The sequence below is a fragment of the Felis catus genome, chromosome B1 (genome assembly GCF_018350175.1).
Source record: "Felis catus isolate Fca126 chromosome B1, F.catus_Fca126_mat1.0, whole genome shotgun sequence".
Classification (NCBI taxonomy): domain Eukaryota; kingdom Metazoa; phylum Chordata; class Mammalia; order Carnivora; family Felidae; genus Felis; species Felis catus.
The window spans coordinates 36179842-36198035 of record NC_058371.1 but is presented as its reverse complement, the minus strand read 5'-3'; the positions used below and the strand labels follow the sequence as shown (position 1 = coordinate 36198035).

The following is an 18194-nucleotide window of genomic DNA, read 5'->3' as shown; positions in this document are numbered from 1 at the left end:
AGCAAATCCTCCCACCCACTGACAGGAGCCCAAGTCACCAGCACTGATAGGAGAGGGGAAGAAATGAAACACAAGAGGGAAACGCCTTGGCACCCCTTGATGGGGAGGCTGGCCTCCTCCCAGGTGTTCCCACCTGCTACTCAGCATGGCCGGAGTCACTGCTCACCCGACCCCATCCACCTAGTCACCTCCCCTCTCCCTGTCCCCACAGTCCCCGTCTGCCCCACCCCACACCAGCTCTCCCTGGCCACCAGATGAATTCTTCCCAAAAGGGAAGGTGTAAGAGGTGACAGAGCTGCGGCTAAAGCCCAATTTTCGTTGACACTCAGAGACTCTGACAGCTGTTAGAAGAAAAATGTGATTTTGAAATTTAAATAACACACTTCTGCATTCGGCTCAGGGAGACAACCTGAGGATAAGCAGTTTATCACCTAAGCCACCATGCAGAGGGGCAGGGAGAGAGGCTGCCTGTTCCTTCAGTTCCTCCCCTGCTATCCCCAAACCTCCCCTACTACGACCTCACAGGGGCTGCCTCAGGAGGGGGTTTCTGAGAGGCACCAGCCCACAGGCTGAGGCTGAGCCAGTAACGCCCTGGCTCACCCATCCCTGCTAAGCAACACGAAGGGAGGAGGGACTGGTGACACGAAGGCTCAGGCCCCCCCTCAGAGGAGCGGGGGAAGGGAACAGGCCTCCCTAGGCACCCAGCAGAGCTGGGTCAGGCCCCACTATGGCCACTGAGGCAACCTTCACAGGGGACTGGCTCTGGAGCCCAGTACTAAGCCTCTCCCTCATCCAAGGGCAGCTCAGCCCCTCCCCAGGGACCCAGGCTCCCTAGCCAAGCAGTCATGCACAGCTCCATCCAGGAGAAGTCTGGGGCAGGAGTCCCAAGGGAAGAGACCCCAGAGAGGCCAATCTCCCATCTGCCACAAGGGTCTGTATTCACTGTTCTCAGAGCCCACCAGGCCCAGAAGATGTGTGGTTCCTTCATCATCCCAGGTGAGCCAGGCCTCCCTCTAGGCCATGACACTACCAAGAATGGCATTCCCAGGCCCCCATGTCTCCTCTTCCAAGACTTTCCTGATTTCCCCAGGATACTTGAACTCTCACGGCATCATTTGGTCCACACTGCCACCAACAATAAGCCTCCTCATGGGTGTCTAAGTGGGTGTCTGCCTACCCCAGTAGACAGTGAGGACATGAGTCTGAGTCACTCTAAAGCAGTGTCTGACGCAGTATCAGGAACACAGAGAGCTCAATGTTTACTGAAAAAAACATGTCAGTCCCCGCCCCATCTCTCCTATGAAGCACTTATGAGCAACCCGCCCTTCTGTAAACCTCAGATAATCCTAAGATGCAGCACACACAGACCCCCTCAGACTTGCTTGGCCCTCTTCATCACCTTTCCTTGTCCGGTCTAACACACCACACTAAGCCATTAGTTCCCTCCAGCCCTCAACAGTGCTGCCCTTGGCCACCATCTAAGGTGCCCCAGTACCACATGAGGAACCGTGCATGTGTCCCCACCAATCCTCGCCAGGCAGGCCCAGCCACTCCATCTTACAGGTCAGTAAATGAGGTCCAGAAAGGTCAAGTGACTCGCCCTGTGGTCTCCCAGCTGGTAGGGCAAGGCCAAGATTCAAATTAGGTCTAGCAGCCCACCCTCTAGTCTAGGCCCACCCACTAGTCTATCCTCTATGGATATGTAGTAGGAGCACAGCACAATGCTAGGCACCCCCAGACAGGCATGGATGCGTAGACACAGAGACCAACACCCACAATCACAACATGTCAGAGTGTGGTGGCGTTCATCTGTCAGGGGCCACCCGCCAGGTTCTGGGCAGGGACAGGGTTCCCTCCACTCCTGAGCCCCCAAAAAAGGGCCACTGGAGCCTAAAACAAGAACATCCTTAGGTCTTTCCTGCCCCCACCCAAGCAAGACTGCCCACCCCAGAGGCTTACTGGCCAACTGAGGCAGACGCCTCCCACAGCTTCTTCCTCCAACCCACAAAAGGTCCCAGACCCAGATGTCTTGCCAGCCTCCACGTATCCCCATCCCTCCACAGTGTAGCTCAACAAGGCCAGGGTGGCTCAGCAGGAGCCCCCAGGTCCTACTTGCCCTGAAAATTGCCCAGTCACCTCCCACTCCAGCCCCCACCAAGCACTATCGTGGGTGGGAGGCAGCCTCATGTCACCAAAAGGCTTGCAACCATTTCCCAAATGCAAGCTTCCAGGCCAGCCCTGCCATAGCCTGCCATATTGCCCTTAGAGAAATCACTCCATAATAAGTTTTAAATATTGTAATGCAATATGCCCCAGCTCTGGGTAAGGATTTACCTGCAGTATCTCATTTAGTCCCAACAAAAATTAGAAGGTAGGTGTTTCCATCAGCCCCTTGCTGTGTAAGAAGAAACCAGGGCTTAGAGGCACCTGCCTGAGGCAGACGCTGCACAGGGGTGGGAGCAAGGACTTGAATCCCAATCCAGTCTGTCCCAGTTCTCATGGTCTCAGCTTCCTTTTCTGTCAGGGGAAGAGGTGGGCCTAGGTGATCTCTGAGTTCCTTTATAGCTACAGAAAAGACAGGTTTGCATAAATATGCTCCACATGCATGCATCTGCTAAGGCCTGCATGGGATAGAGGCCCTGGAGGCCCCGTCCCTCACCAGGAATGCACAGCCTGTCCCTGAGGCAAGGCCCGTGACTGCGAGGGAAACCACTGCCTGGGCCTCCCAGACCCTTGCCCCTCACAGTGAGGGCCTCCCTCCATGTGGACAGAGAGGTACCACTTCCCTCACTCTCCATGGAACCCTTCCACAAACTCTCTCTGCCTGAATGATCTCTCCTTCCCTTAAGAAGCTCTTCTCTTCACCTGTTCCATCCTCTCCTGCAACCCCAGATGCGACCAGCTGGTATTCAGTGTTCACAGGGTCACACCCAGGAATGGAGGGACTCTCAACTTCAGCTCCCCAAACCCCCTGTCCCCTACTAAACATCCTCAGCAAAGAGAGGATGACTAATTCTGTTACCCTACATCCATTCTCGGTGAATCCTCTGTATCAACCCTGTCGGTAGGTATCACGTTCCCTCCCATTTTACAAACATAGGCACTACAGCTCAAGAAGGCCCAATGAGGCCCAAGGTCACACTCCCCTAAGTGGCTAGGTTGGTGGGGCACCTGGGTGACTCAGTCCGTTGAGCATCTGACTCTTGATTTTGGCTCAGGTCAGAATCCCAGGGTCATGGGACCAAGCCCTGCGTCTGGCTCCATGCTCAGGATGGGGCCTGCTTAAGATTGTCTCTCTCTCCCTATTGTCCCTCTCCCCCCCCCTTCCCCTCTCAAAATAAAAAAATTAAAAGTGTTCAGGTCAAGATTCAAACCCTGGACTACCATTTCAAGGCCCACACTTTTTGTGCACTGGACTAACTCCCTAAAAACTCCATTTTATGCTTGCAAGGGCAGCTGAATTGCTAGAAACAGGAAAAACCTCAGTTCTCCATGAGCACTCCCTTCCCACCTGGATGCCTCAAACATCACTGTGGCCATGGTTCGGGGCACAGCCAGACTGCTCTCCTCCTGGCCTTAGACTCAGGGCTATCGAGACACCAGTAATCCTACTCCCAGTCACTGACCCTAACCCTAAGCCTAGTCTTTGAACTAGGCAGATCAGAGGGGAGGTTTGCCTTTACCCCAGGGCCTCTGGCATCAGAGAGTGCTAGAGGAATCCTGGCAGCTTTTTTGCCAAGAGAATCCCAGCAGGACTTTCTAAAAACCAAACAGACAGAGGAGGCCAGAGATAAAGAACACATGTTCCAGGAGGACCCAATGACAGAGGCCCAAATTCTTAGGCAGTAGATGTTAAGGATATAGTGGCAACTCAGCCCCAAAGATACAGGAGCACCCTTTTCTGAGTTCCTAGGGCCCTGATTGGGGGTATCATGGTGTAGAGAAGGGCCACAAAGACCCCATGCTCCCCACTCACAGCCTTTCCACACAGATGATGGAAGAGACAATGCACAGTCAAATATGGGTGTGTAGAAGTGGAGAAGGGCTCCATACAGTCCTACAGGGTGGCAGCCTTATCATCCTAAAGCGCCAGTACAGATCTCGGGTCCCACAGGCCAGGCCTTCCCAGCTAGCAAGCCACAGGCAGGTGACATATGTGCCCAGATACTGACTCTACGGGGCAGCCAGACAGGGGCCCATGTTCCCCTGAGCTCCAAGATGCTCTGCTCACCCTAGTATGCCAGGCAATAATGCCACTGTCTGTGTGCCTTGGTGGGAAAAAATTAGGGAGCCCTGCTCTAAGGTTAGGTCTTCCTTCTTCCAAAATGAAACATAAGGTCTGCAGCAGGGAAGTGACCTGCCCAAAGCCCCTCAGTTAATTTGGGTCAGAGAATGTAGTGGTACCTGGGCCTCCCAGCCCCCCATCCAGCCTTCCTTCTGCTGTGTGCCCCACCCTGGCCCACTTAGTTTCTCAATGGCCTGGCCAGGGCCCTCCACCCAGTTATGTGCCCAAGTTTCTCCAACAGGGCCACCCATGCACCATCTCTGCAGCTACTCTGGGTGGAGAGGGGTCAACAGGAGCAATGAGGGGGGAGCTGCCAAGACCCCGAAGGCACCCCTCCACTCTATGGGGAGTGGGCCCCAGAGCCCAGGGATCCAGGGTCATGTGGGGCCCAGTTTCACCTGGGAAGTAGATAAAGAAAGCTGATTCAGTGAGCTGAAACCCAATAATTTCCTCATTTGTCTTGTCAATGTCCTTGTCCTGCAGAGTATCACGCCCATCGCATAAAGATTTTCTGCTAGAAAGATGTTTAGTGTGAGTCTGGGAAGCAGACCTCTGACCTTCATCCTTCAGGGCACAAGTCAAAACTATTTCTTTGTTGGAGATAAACCCAATGAGTCCCACCCATGTAGTAGTGCTCAGCTGGCAGGGTGGGGAATGGTTACATCAGGGCTGCAAGGCATCCCTACTCCATCATCACCTGCTGATGATATTCTCAACCTGCACCTGAGCCCCAAAACTGTCTCAAAAGGAGTGGCCAAAGGTGAATTTCTATCCAAAACTAACCAGGATCGGCTCCGAAGTCTCCAATTCATTCACCACCACCCCCAACCACCACCAGGGCCCAAGGGTATACCTAGACAGTCACCCTTTGGCCAGTGCCTCCTTTCTGATGGAGTTCCAGGATTTCTCCCACCAGGTATATAGGTATCTTCCCATCTCAATCCCTTAGAGCATGTATTCTCAATGGGAGCGGAGAGTATCACCCCCAACCGAGCAAAAATCGGTTCTTGGGCAGGCAAAAAAAAAAAAAAAAAAAAAAAAGCAGGTATTCCCTGGCACTTGCTATGGACCAAATTGTGCCCACCAAATTCATATGCTGAAGTCCTAACCTCCAATGTGACTATACTTGCAAACAGAGCTTTTAGGAGGTAATTAAGGTTAAATGAGGTCGTAAAGGTGAGGTGGTAGAGCCATAATAGAACTGGTGTCGTCATAAGAAAAAGAAGAGCTTTCTCTCTCTCTCTCTGTCTCTCTCTCTCTCTCTACCCCGCTCCCTCTTTCTTACCCTACCGCCACCCCACCCTGTGAGGACACAGTGAGAAGGTGGCCATCTGCAAGCCAGGAAAGGAGCTCTCACCAGAAACCAAACCCTGCCAGCCCTTGATCTTAAACTTCCAGCCTCCAGAACTATGAGATAATAAATTTCCGTTGTTTAAGCTCCCCAGTCTATGGTATTTTGCTATGGCAGCCAAAGCAGACTAAGACAGTATTTCTCTACAGAGAATTGCTTTTCTCCTTAGTGGAGCCATAATGGAAAAAGAAAGTTTGAGAAACACTCTCCTAGAGAATTCTTCATTTGAAAGGGTTTAGGGTCTTACCGGAAAGTCTTTCATTTCACAGTTTAGAGTACTGCTTCTGTACAACACTAAAGTTGTGCCCCCAAGAGGCATTTGGCAATGTCTGGAGACATTTTTGGTTGTCACAACTCAGTGGGCTGCTACTGGCATCCAAAGGGTAGAGGCAGGGACACTGCTAAATATCCTACAGTGCACAGGACAGCCCTTCCCACAGGAGAGAATTATCCAGGTCAAAATGTCAGTGGTGCTGCTATTGAGAATGGTTTAGAGCAAAAGAAACTTCAGGAGCCTTCACATTCTGCCACAAAACTTCCTAGAAGGCCTTGTCCTGTAACAGCCTGCCTGGCCACCTTTAAGCACCAGTGGTGGCTCCAGGAGGAGCTCACCCCCAGCCCCCACAGAGCAGTTCCCAAGACTGGAAGGCCCCCACCTACCAGTAACTGAGCAGGGGCAGCTGCCCTGGGCCCACAGGTCTCCCAGAGGCCAGAAGGAACAGGCCAGGAAGAAAGAACCAACAAACTCATCGGACTCCTACCCAAGGACCATAGCAAGCAAAGCTAGAGCTTAACACAGTCCTTCTCACTTCCTGGGGGAGGCCAAGCACCAGAGAACCAGAGGCTTCACGGTGGAGTTCAAGAAGAAGACCCCTTGAGGAAGGAGAATCCCAGAGCAGAACCGATAACAGTGATACTACCGCCACCAACCACAGCTAATAATTCCTATCCGGGACCGTGCTGTGCTGCCCAGCAGCTCGCTGAGCACCTTACAACCATCGACTCATTTGGACATCATGACAATCCAAGGTAGGTATTGTTCCACTGCACAACTGAGGAAACTGAGGCACAGAAAAGTTGAGCAACTTGACCAAAGTAGAATTCCAAAGTGGAAGAGTTGGGAATTAGAAAGAAGGACCCAGGAGGGCAAGACCAATAACAAACTAGGAGAGTGACACCAGGTTTCAGATTCAAGACCTACTGCATGGTGGGCTCGTTCCACCACTCCACACACAACCTTGGGGGTGGCTGTTATGGTTTCCTCTTTTACAGATGAGGACCCAAAGCTCAGAAGCAGTAAGGGGCTTGCCAGTGGAAGGCAGAGCCAACTGAAGGCCAGGGCACCTAGGAGGACTGGGAGGCCCCAGCAAGAGCCCACTTACCTGAGAAGATTGAAGCAAGCCTGAAGATATCCGAGAGGCGGGAGGTCACCGGTTCATAGGGTGAGGCTTCATAGAACTCTTCACCTGGAAGAGAGAACCAGTGTCAGGCACAGGCCCACCCTTCCTACAGGACTAGACGAGAGCAAGTTATGAATGAAACGGTGAGCATTTCACACAGGTAAGTTCTCACCAATTAGAGAAGTCCCCACAGCAGGTCAGTACTGCCAATACTCTCTTCTACTGACCTCCCTGCATGTCCAGCCCTTTCTAAGGCCTTCCAAATGCTTCTTGAAAGAAGGCACTGGGGAGGTGCCCATGGAAGGCCAGGTATAAATCACAGGATTTGAAGCCAAAGGCCCTCCAAAGTCATTCAGTGCAACTTCCTCATTTCACAAGCGAGGACCCTGAGGTGGGCCAGGGAGGTGAAGCAACCTGACTGAGATCACACAGCTACTCACGACAGAGCTAGACTAGACTCTGGTCCCCTGACCCTCACACCAGCATTGTCTCTCGTCACACTAGGTTGGCTCTGCCCGGGCCACGTAAGGGCAGAGAACTTCCTCTTTGCTTCCCATCATGTCACCATGATAGGGCTGAAGGTCTTCTCAGTGGAATCCTGATCCCCAGCTTGTCTGACTGACTCCCTGCCACCTGATGGCTTCTCAGACTTCTCCTCGAGGCTTCTGGATGCATCAGAGATTCAGTGAATGGAAAAACAAGCGAGTGACAGGAGATAAATGGCACAGGGATGCCCTGGAGACCCACCGCCTCCTCATGGGGACTCCCGCCCTTTGCCAAAACCTCGGCAGGAGAGGAAATATCCTCTTGAGACTTTACTGTGAGGAGAAATCAATGGGTAATCACTCAGACTGCGTGTTTGTGTTGAAGGGGCGGGGGAGACAGGTGATGACCCACAGCTTCACACATTGATTTCCTATCCACCCAGGGCCCAGCACCTAAAGAAGAGTACATGTGGGGTGGTATCCATGGGGGCCACCTGCAGGAAGGTGCCAGCCATCCAGAAGAGGGGGCTTGGAATCTGCCTGTAAAGGGCGCATTCAGCCAGGCCCATGAGGTCACCCAGAGGCTAGCACTCCAGGCTTGTCCAGCCCTCTGCTGGTTCACAGAGAAAGGCATCTGTCTGCTATATCTGGCAGACCCCCCAAAAATGGCACAGATTCCCCAGATGTTCATTCTCTCCCTGGAGAAATGTCCTCCACCCTTCACTTTACCCTATACCCTCATGCCCTGCAACACCCAGCAAATGTGTTACACACAATGGGTGCCCAAGTGGTATCTTACTATCCAAACGTTATTCTTTCAGGCCAGTCCCAATCCCACCTTCCCCCTGGACTGTCACAGGGCTGTACCATCTCAGCAAACTCCACTCTACCCACAGACACTGGAGAAACTCCCGGTGGTGGGGTTACCAGCCATTGCTATTTGTTAGGGCCAAATAATACAAGAGCTTTTTGTAATAAAAATGATGTTACACTAAGCCTTCTATGTACCAGCACTATTGAAAGTGCTTTAGGTGTACTAACTCATTTAATTCTCTCGTCTATGAGATAGGCACTACCCTTTGTTTTATTGATAAAGAACTGGGTACAGAGACGTTAAGAAACTGGCCCAAGGTCACACAGCTGGTAAGTGCCAGGTTTCAAACCCAGGCAGCTGACTCCAGAGTCCAAGTACTTAAACATTATGAATACTGTCTCCAAAAGTAAAAGTGTTACTGAACCAAACTGTTCTTACACAAGTAGCGCTGCTGTTTAACTTTTTAGAGTCAGTCTTATGCCAGCCAGACTGCTCCCCCAGACCAGGTCCTTCCCTCCCGTATCTGGCAAAGCTAGGCCCGTGGGTATGGATCAGCTAGTATGACTGACTGGGGGCGGGATGGGCGGGGGTGGAATCTCTTGGGGAAAACAGCCTCTTCCAGGACTGGCTGGAAAAGGTCCATCCTATTTAAGTCAACCCATGCTGCCTGTTCCTGTGGCAGAATTCACCAGTGGGAAATCAGAGACCTGGCCACACGGGCATCCTGGCAACCAGATTAAACTAGATCTAGGATGTCACGTTCCTGGGCCATGACCTGGGAGAGGCCTTTGCTCTTCACATCTGAAGGAGCAGAATGACCTCAAACTTTAGTGCCACTTTTGGAGAAGTCAAGAAGTGGTCTCAAGTCCCCCATGCAGCCAACCAACAGTGACAGTGCCACCATGTAAGATACTGGTGGTTGTGGTGGTGTGACAGAAAGGGAAGATGAGCCCGAGACCACAGGATCTCTCCAGGGCAGCTGGAAAGGGGCCTGGATAAGGAATCCTGGGGGGCCCTGGTCCCACCAGCCCCCCTCCCTGCACCTCAGCTTCCCCACCAAAGTGGGAGTGGGATGGAATGATCTCTAGGTCTTTGCAGTTGGGACCATCTAGGACCTGAGCAGAGGCCACAGTCCTGCCACCGCCAGCTCTGTCCACCGCTAAGGACCTCAGACTAGGCACAGCTCAGCCTCAGGTGGAGGGAGAAGAGAGGAATCGCACCCACCAGCCAGGACCAAGGAGAAGCCACAATCAAAGTCCAAACCCGCACAGATCTCTCCACTCCACAATCCCCCACCCTGCCCCAGGCCCAAGCCGGGTTATTAAGTGTTATTAAAGAATAGGGAGGAAGTGCTTACAGCCTCCCCCAGGGAGACCACTCATCCCACACCATGAATAATTAACCCTCAGGTGGATCCTGTCACTCACAGGAACATTACCTGCTGTTAAAAGGCCTCTCAGCTTTCCCTGGCCAACCCTGGGCAGAAAATACCTCTGACTCCTAACAGCCAGGAATGGGGGCAGGGTAGGTTTTGAGGAAGGAGAAAAGCAGGGAGTCTACTTTTCCAGAGTTGGCCCACAGGAGGGGTCTCCTAGCCTGTATGCTTGCCAGCACAGGGACCATGGCTGAATCTGTGTTCTCACCTTCTGGAGCACACAGTCGGGGCTACACAGACGTTTGCCTGGTAAGGGAACCAACAAGCCAGCTCACGCCTCTCCAGGCTGACATTCCTGGGTTGAAAGGGCCTTGAAGACCACATGGCAGGATGCAGCATAAATGCACAGAACGCACACTGCTATCATCCAAATGCCTCACTGCCTGGCTGCGATCAGGAAGGTTCTTGGTGTTCTGACACGGTGATGCCAGAGGGAGCCATTCCGGTGGCCCTCAGGTGGCCCACCTGGCTCTTCCAGCTGGCAGTTCTTCTGTCCCCTCCCCAGTGCATCCGTCCTACAAGCCCTCAACAAGCCCACCCCCAAGTGCCACCCAGCCTCCCTTGGGTTGAGACTGAAGGCCATGGGAAAGAAAACAAGAAACTAAACAAGCCAGCTGTTGAATTAGGAACCTCAGTTTTCACGCACTACAGAGGCATCCTCCGGGTGAAGACCGCTCCTTGCCTTGCAGAGAATAAACATCACGCGCTTTGTGGCGGTGTTTGCCTCTCTGCTCACTTCTAGTTCTAGGACTCGAAGCTACTAGGAACAGGAGACCTACACATGAGGAATTACTTTGCTATTAATGGTGGTAACACTGTTCATAATTACATGCCCGGTTTACTTCCAAATTCAAGGCGGATTGGAACCATCTTGGCCACTGGTCAGGAATCCCTCATTCTCCAGCCTCACACCCGATCCCAGTTTCCTCCTTCCCTCCAGCACCCTGCTCCTCCATCCGAGGCTAATCAAGGGCACTGTTCCACAGTGCAGCCCTCTCTCTTCACCTCGACATCCCTATCACTCCCAGTCTACCTTAGAATTCAAGCTGCTCCACCCTCTCACCTCTTACAAAAGAAGTCATCCTTTGTTCTCCTCTCCTCTTCACACCAAAGTTCTAGAAGACATCCACAGTCACCACTCCCAGCCCCCAGCTCCCGTTCACTCCCTAACCAGGCTTCTGCTCCCAGCGACCACCTACAATGCTCACCCCAAAGGCATGAGGGACATGTCCCAGAGACTGTGGACCCTCTCTCCTCCCCAGGTTTCTTGATGTACCTCCCACCTCTCTCCCAACACCTCCCCCCAACCTCTGCAGGTCCCTCTCCCTCCCCTGCTGGCACATCTTTAAATGCTGGGGGTCCTGAGGGCTCTGTCCCTGCCCTCCTCTCAGTGTGTGCACACCCACTCCCATGGCCCCAGTCACACCTACAGGCTAATGGTGGCTCCTCAATGTCCATGACCAGTGCCACTTCCCCACCTGGACTCCAGCTGTGTGCAGGGCATGGCCAGTGAGAGCCATGTGCCCCAAAATAAAGGAATCATCTCCCTGCTCTCCCCCCTTGGCTGCTTCTTATGAACCAACCCAGTTGCCCAAAAGAGAAAACTGCCCTCCTCGAGTCCTCTCTCTTCACCAAGACCTGTTGATTCCACCTCCTAAATAGCTCTTGAACCCTCCTCCCTCTTTCCTGCCACTGTCCTTGGCCAGCTGGCCAAGCTGCTGCCCTCCAGGTCCCACATCCCTCCCCTCTCCTCACCCCATCCCCACTTCCAACCCCCCACCTTACTACACTGAGTCACTTGCAGACTGGCAACTCCATTCTGGGAGTCTTTGCCCAAGCTCCCCTCCACTTCCCACACTCTCCCCACATTCCTCCCTCCCCCCCACTGTGTAACTGCAGCTCACTCCTTAGTCTCAGATCAAAGGCTGCCTCTTCCAGGAAGACTCTGTAGATTTCATAAGAGGCTGCCTTGGGCTACCACAGCATCAGTGCTTTCTGACAGCACTCACACCACCAAGTGACAGAAAGCCCCTCACTTATCTACATCCCCCCACAAACTCTGAGCTCCAAGAAGCCAGAGGCTACCCCAGCTTGTTCTCCACTGTTGCACAGGCCTGGCAGATGAGAACCTCTCAATAAACAGTTGTTGAATCAAGAAATGAATGTCTAACCAAGGCGGCCAATCCCCCTGCACTGTACACAAATCCCCCACACTGTAGTCCGGAGGGGAGGATGGGGGTGTGTGGAGTGGGTTGTTAGGGGAGGGAGCTGGTAAGGTGCCACCTTGGGACCTGAAGCGGCCTGCTGCCCACACACTGCCCCAAGCCCTATAGAAGGTGCCTAGGCCAGCCCTGCAGTCAGGAAGCCACCTGAAAAGCAGGTGTCCTGGCAGCAGGAAGAACAGAAATGGGACTGCCCTTCGCTGAGTGCCCAGGGCTTCGGGGAGTCCCAGGGACTGGTTTGCTTGGAAGCACAGCTCTGCATGCACAGGACCCACCCTCCCTTCTCCATCTGCCTGGGTACCCCAGCCTCCCCTTCTCTGTTACCACTTCACTTGTCCATCAGTCCATCCATCCTCTCCCAACCCCTACTCTCTCCTTTCTCCAGCCTCGTTCTTCTCCCACCACCTGGCCAAGTCTCCTTCCCAGCTGTCACTCTCCCTCCTCCTCCATGTCTCCAGGCTGACTCCGACAACCCCTACTTCCTCTGCGTTCTAGACCCCCGTGGCAGGGGGCGACAGAGAGCTTGCCAGTTCCCTCCACTACCAAGTCCTACCCTGAACCTGCCCCACCTCCCCGCCCTCCGCCCTGCGCAGCCCTCCCCACCACCCTCATCCCACCGCATCCCTCCACCCCCCCCCCACCCCCCTACCCCCCCACCCCCCCCCCCCGCCAGGCCCGGCTGGGCTTACCCTCGGTCAGCCCCAGGTGGATACTCCAGTAGATCTGCAAGCACTGCAGCTCCCTCTTCATGCCCCGCTTGCAGCGGCAGTCGTAGAGAGGGCTCTCCTGCAGGACCTCCAGGGCTGCCTGGCACTCCTTGTTGGCCAGCATGGTGTTGCGGTCCCGGCCTGCCAGGCACTGCCGCAGCGTGCGGTAGCGGGAGCTGCAGTTGGATTCCGCGGCGCACAGCTCATTGGCCCGGACGCAGTCCACTGGGGGGCGCCAGCCGTGGAGCTCGGGGCCCTGCAGGGAGGAAGGGCTGGCCAAAGAGCGGAGGGTCTCGTCTGGGTGGTGGGGAGGGAAGACAAGCATGAATGAGGGCCGCCATAATCTCTGACCCAAGATGCAGGCCTGGGGGCTTGCGCCCTTCTGGGAAACTCCACACCCATTTTACTCCAAAACACACCAAGGCCACCACAGAGCCGGTCAGAGGAAGAGCTGTGAAAGGACTCCAAGACACCAACACCCCTCCTCAAACCAGAAGGAGAATTCGAGCTGTCATTCTGCCCTGGTTCTACCAGATTCCCTTCCGATTCCACCCTGTCACCCCACAGCCCTGGGCCCAGGAGCAGAGCACGGGAAAGCCAGAAGATCCTTCGGAGAGACCACAGACCCTGTAAAAGACCAGGAGGCCAGAGAAGAAGGTCACAGCCTCAGCAGAGAGCTGGGGGCTGCAGAACCTGCTTGAGCATGTGGAGGGGGACCCTCACTTTCCTGCTGCCCAAACCTCCATCAACCTCAGTTCCAGCCAGAGGTCCAGCCAACATGCTGGGCTAAGCCAGGAAAGCAGCAGAATATTATTTAACCTTCCTAGTCTGTTAGGACTTTAGAGACACAGTGTCCAGCCCCCACATTTTACCATGGGGTTGGGGGGGGGTGGGGGGACTGAGACCTAAAGAAGGGAGATAACAACTCAAGGTCACACACAGGCCGAAAAGATCCCTCAGACTCCTAACCTGTCCATTCTAAGTTCCCAGACCCTAAGAGAAGACCCCAAGAGACAAGCCTGAGCCTGTGGCCTGAGGCAAGGCATGCCTGGAAGGGAGCAGCAACCCCTCCCCGGCCCAACCCTCCACACCTTCCAGTCCAACTGCACACTGGCTAGAGAGCTGAAAACAGGATTTCTGTAGACAAGCTTTACCCCAGCCCCACTGACAGAAAGTGCTGCAGGCAAGCCTGACAAGCAACTCGATTTCCTGTGTGTGTGTGTGTGTGTGTGTGTGTGTGTGTGTGTGTCCGGACGGGCCTTTTCCATGTCTCTCTCTCACACACTTCTCTCTCTGACTTCCTCCTAAGGTCTATTTCTCCATCACCTTTGCTCTTTGAATAGCTCTGTGCTCTTGCTCGCTCGCTCTCTATAGCATCTACTATTTTCTTCTCTTTCTTCCCTCTCTTTCCACCCTCCCCTGAAACCCTGTCCCCCTCTGTCTCTCCTTTTTTTTTTCTTTCCAAAAACCAAATAATAAGCCAATTGCAAAAGAGAAAGAGCTTCCCTCCTCAGACCCTGGCCTTGCACATGGAGCCTCACCTCTCCAAAAGTGAACAAGCAGAATTCAGCCACCTTTCTTACCCATCACCCTCAGAGCATCTAAACCCACAGGCCTCTGAAGGAAGGGGCTCAGGGAAAAAGATTCAGAAGTGAAGGGTAGGGAGGGGCTCCACTTGGTCCTGTCAAAATCAAGCTCCCAAAATGGTTTCCTCTAGACACAGAGATTTCCCTGGTCTCCCTGTCCTCTCCAAGCCCCTCACTCCAGATTCTGCCCCAGAAAAAGCTCTTCTGTGCACCAGAGCCAAGACTGCCTTTTCCAAGACCCAGGAGTGATCTGGGAGGCCTCCTCCATTCCATCCAGCCCAAAACATTGTAAGATCCTAGGCCAGAAGTCCCCTCCTCAGAATCCCCCACACACACCCTACCCCATTCCCTATCCAGAACAGCCACTTCTCATTCCTTCCCCCAGAAGGCCCTGCTCACAGTGGGGGGGGGGGGGGGGGGGGGGGGTGCTACCGCAGGGAGAGAGCGACACCTAGAGGCAGAGCACTGCACCACGAGCCTGTCACTCCCTACAGCTGCAGAGGGAAAAGGAAACCACTGCTGGAAGGGAGGACACTCACCCACAAGAAAAGGAAGTAAAGGAGGAAGGGGTAGGCCAGAGCAAAAGATAATACCTCTCCCATTGACCATACCTCTGCCCCAGGACAGGAAGAGCTGAAGGCTGTGGCCAGGCTGAGACAAGACTGGAGAAGAAGCCAGCATGGAGTGGGGGCATCTGCCCAGGCACTGGCTGGAGAGGTGTCCTCCACCCAAGCAGAGGCAGCAGCTTTATTTCCTGGCTTCAGCAAATTCCTAGGTCCCTGAGCAAGACTCAGTGCATGTGGGCCACCCACAACCAGCTGAGCTGACCCAGCCTCACTTGCACCTGCTGCCCCCACCTAGCCAGCCAGCCTGCCTGCTCAAGAATAACCCAGCCCTGGGACTTCCACTGACTTCACCCCAACATCCCAGCAGCTTTCTCCCTTCCTATCTTGACTGAGCCTGAGGATGCACTGTCGGAGACAGACTGAGAAAGGAGCATTGTGGGCAGGTTTAAAGGTCAGGACATTGGCCTAGGGGACTGGGGCAATAAAGGCACTTACCCTGCATGCCCGGCAGGTGGGGTCCGGAGCCCCACGGAACAATCCTTACAGAATCCTGGGCTCCTGTGCCAAAAGCAAGGGCTTCCCCCATCCTGCCAGCGGGCACATGTGACTGGGGCAGGAAGATGCTCTGCAGAGAGCCAGTGAATCCTCTCACCAAACTCTCTGACTGCACCTATCCCTGGCTCTTCTAGTTGGCGTCACGACCCCCAGAACCAATCAAGCCCAGCAAGAGAAAGAAATAGCAACTGAGAGCCTTGGGCCAGGAATTACAAAAGAGTAAAGGTCAGAGGGTACCCTGGAGATGCTCCCAAGTTCTAGGTCAGGGAAAAAACTCAGCTCCATCAAGAAAAGACACGTGGAACAGCTTCTAGAGACAAGGGGGACCAAGAGACTTCGTGGAGCTGTAATGAACATCTTGGCAACAGCCAGAATGCTCATTCTCCCTCCTGGGCACATCAACACTGGAGGTCAGGATGACTGGCCAGAAAGGCCTCTCTACTCCAAGACCTCACTCAGAACCTTAGGGGGTACTCACTGAAGACCTGTGCTCCTGGGAACATGCTTCACCGTGCCTCTCACACACTGAAACTGCCTACCCAGTCTCAGGCTCCACAAAACCTCTCCCCCAAGTGGAATTTCCAACCAACTCCCAACAACAGGATCCTTGCCAGGAAAGTGGCCCTGAGGCTGAAGTTTCCTTAATAACAACGTATCCCTTCTTCCTTGGTGGGCCTAACCCATAGCCTTCCGATATCCTGTGGTCACTCAGTTAACCCCTCCCCTGCCCTGGCTTTGGAAAGGGGCATCTCAAGGGAAGGGCTTTGACCAAAAGGGCTGCTGACCCCCTGCTCTTACTCCTCCTCTCACCACTCAGCCCCCAGGGTCTCAGAGTCCAGGGTGCATCTCTGACACACGCAAACACACACACACACACACACACGCATGCATGCTCTCACACACCTATATCATGAGAACAAAGTCAACTTCTCAGCCCTCTCAGCTGAAAAAAGCCTGCCTGCAACATGGTGTTCTGTGCCGAGACAGGACTAAGGGGCCCATATTGCTGTTTTCTATCCCAGGACATTAGAAGCCCCCTCTGGGGTGTACACAGCTCAGCAGTGCACAATCTGGTTGCTTTTCCTGAAATATAATTTTCTTTTCTTCTTGGCCCTGCTCATTCTTGATCCCAAAAAGCTGGATTTTCAGACCAGCAGTGGGAGAAAAGGTCAGGTTTTATAACAACCCCTTTGAAATGAGAGTCCACTTGCAGTGGGTAGCCAGGAAGGGCTGCAGGATCACAATGGGCCTGGAGTACCTCTCCAGCTCCCTCCCACACCCTCTCCTACCCAAGAGAGGAGCTGCCTCAGACTTAGGAAGGCAGGACCTCCAAGGCCATACCCTAGAGCAGGGCCAAGCCCCCTAGGAAGTTTCTGGGAAGGGGCAAAGGATGGGGGTGGACAAAGGGTCCGGCGCCCAACCAATATTGACTCAAATCCCCTGTTCAAGTCAAGAGAGCACTTATTAGACCATCCAAATCTTTCCAAGATAGGCACCTACCTCCTCAGGCCTTCCCCTCTCCCCTCCACCAGGAGGCAAAGGGGTACACTCTGGACCCAGCCTGGCAGCCTGGCTCACCACTGGCTAATCGCAGGCCAGGGTGGTGGGAAGAGCATCCACACTGAAGCAGATGTGTGCTCCCTCAACACATGCATTCCCCAGCTCCCTCTCTGGAGCACCTTCTCCAGAGCAGCAGCCTTGCCTGGGACTCCAGGTCTGCCCAGGGCCTCAGAAACGCCTTCTCCCTCACCTCCACTCCCAGAATGCTCTCTCTGAGCCTATTTCCCAAGCAACTGAGATTTCACATAGCACAAAAGGGGGTGAGAGGTTGGGAATTCTGGGTGGGAAAGAGACTGCCCAAGGTTTGGGGGCACCAGGCAGCCCCTCCTCCCTGCCCTTGGAGGAGGGGGCTTACAGAATGGGCACTGGTCTTTGTTCAGATCTCTTTCTTCCAACATCCCTCTCTTTCTTCATCCAAGGAAGCAAACTTTGACCTCCCTCCTCTTCCTACAAACTACAGGGTGCCCCCGCGGCCAGAGGTGGTGAAGGATAGGCAGTGAATGGATGCTCCAAACCCTCCACTCCAGCCCAGGTATCTGGCTTGGGTCTGGGCTACAGGAAGGGCAAAGGGTGGGGAGAAACTTGAAAAGTGTTCCAGGGAGCGGGGCCACTGGAAAGGATTTCAGGGTGCGGGAAGCGGGATGCACTTTCCAGAGGTTGATTGGCAGGTGAGGGGATGGCTGCCATCGCTGCCCCCACACACGTCCAAGCAGGAGCTCCTGGAGAAACCCATGCTGTCCGCCCGAGTCGATCCGGGAGCCGACAAGAAAGATGGAACTGGCATGATGTTTCTCTCCGCGACACTGTGCCTCTCCCCACCCACCCTCCTCTCTTCCAAATCAAGAGTTGCAATTCTTTTTTTCTCAAGTTGCCGCAATTTGAATCCATTATTTTGGGAGAAATGAATGCTAGTAGCATTGTGTGCGAGTAAGCGAGTGTGCCTGTGTGTGCGTGCGTATGTGCGGGAATGGTTAGGGTGTTCCACGTCTCCTTCCCAAGCCCCTTCGTAACCAGCCAGCAGCGGTTCGCGTCCCTCCGCCCGCATCCTCGCCGCCCGGCCCCGCTCGGTTCGGCAGCGCTGGGGCCCGGCTCGCTCCGCGGCGCGCTCTCCCCGCCGGTCTCCAGCCCGCGCCCCGCTCGCCCGCCGCGTTCCCGGCTTCTTGCCGGCGCCCGAACGCGCGGCCCCGCGCGGCCCCCCAGGCTCCCGCGGACAAGCTGCCCTCCTCCG

At 54.3% G+C, this 18194-nt stretch overlaps 1 protein-coding gene across 4 annotated transcripts in view; it reads right to left on the bottom strand.

Moving 5' to 3' along the window:
• GFRA2 (GDNF family receptor alpha 2) overlaps nt 1-18194 on the bottom strand; it is a 97070-nt gene that overhangs the window by 66267 nt on the left and 12609 nt on the right. For 3 of the 4 annotated variants that reach the window (XM_045055424.1, XM_045055427.1, XM_045055426.1), the window contains 2 exons: nt 12682-12996; nt 7019-7102 (listed from right to left, as the gene is read on the bottom strand). In XM_045055424.1, coding sequence (XP_044911359.1) covers nt 7019-7102; nt 12682-12996 — 399 coding nt within the window. Of the gene's footprint in view, nt 1-7018; nt 7103-12681; nt 12997-14896; nt 17766-18194 lie in introns of those variants that run through there. The other variant, XM_045055425.1, reaches the window with a different exon arrangement.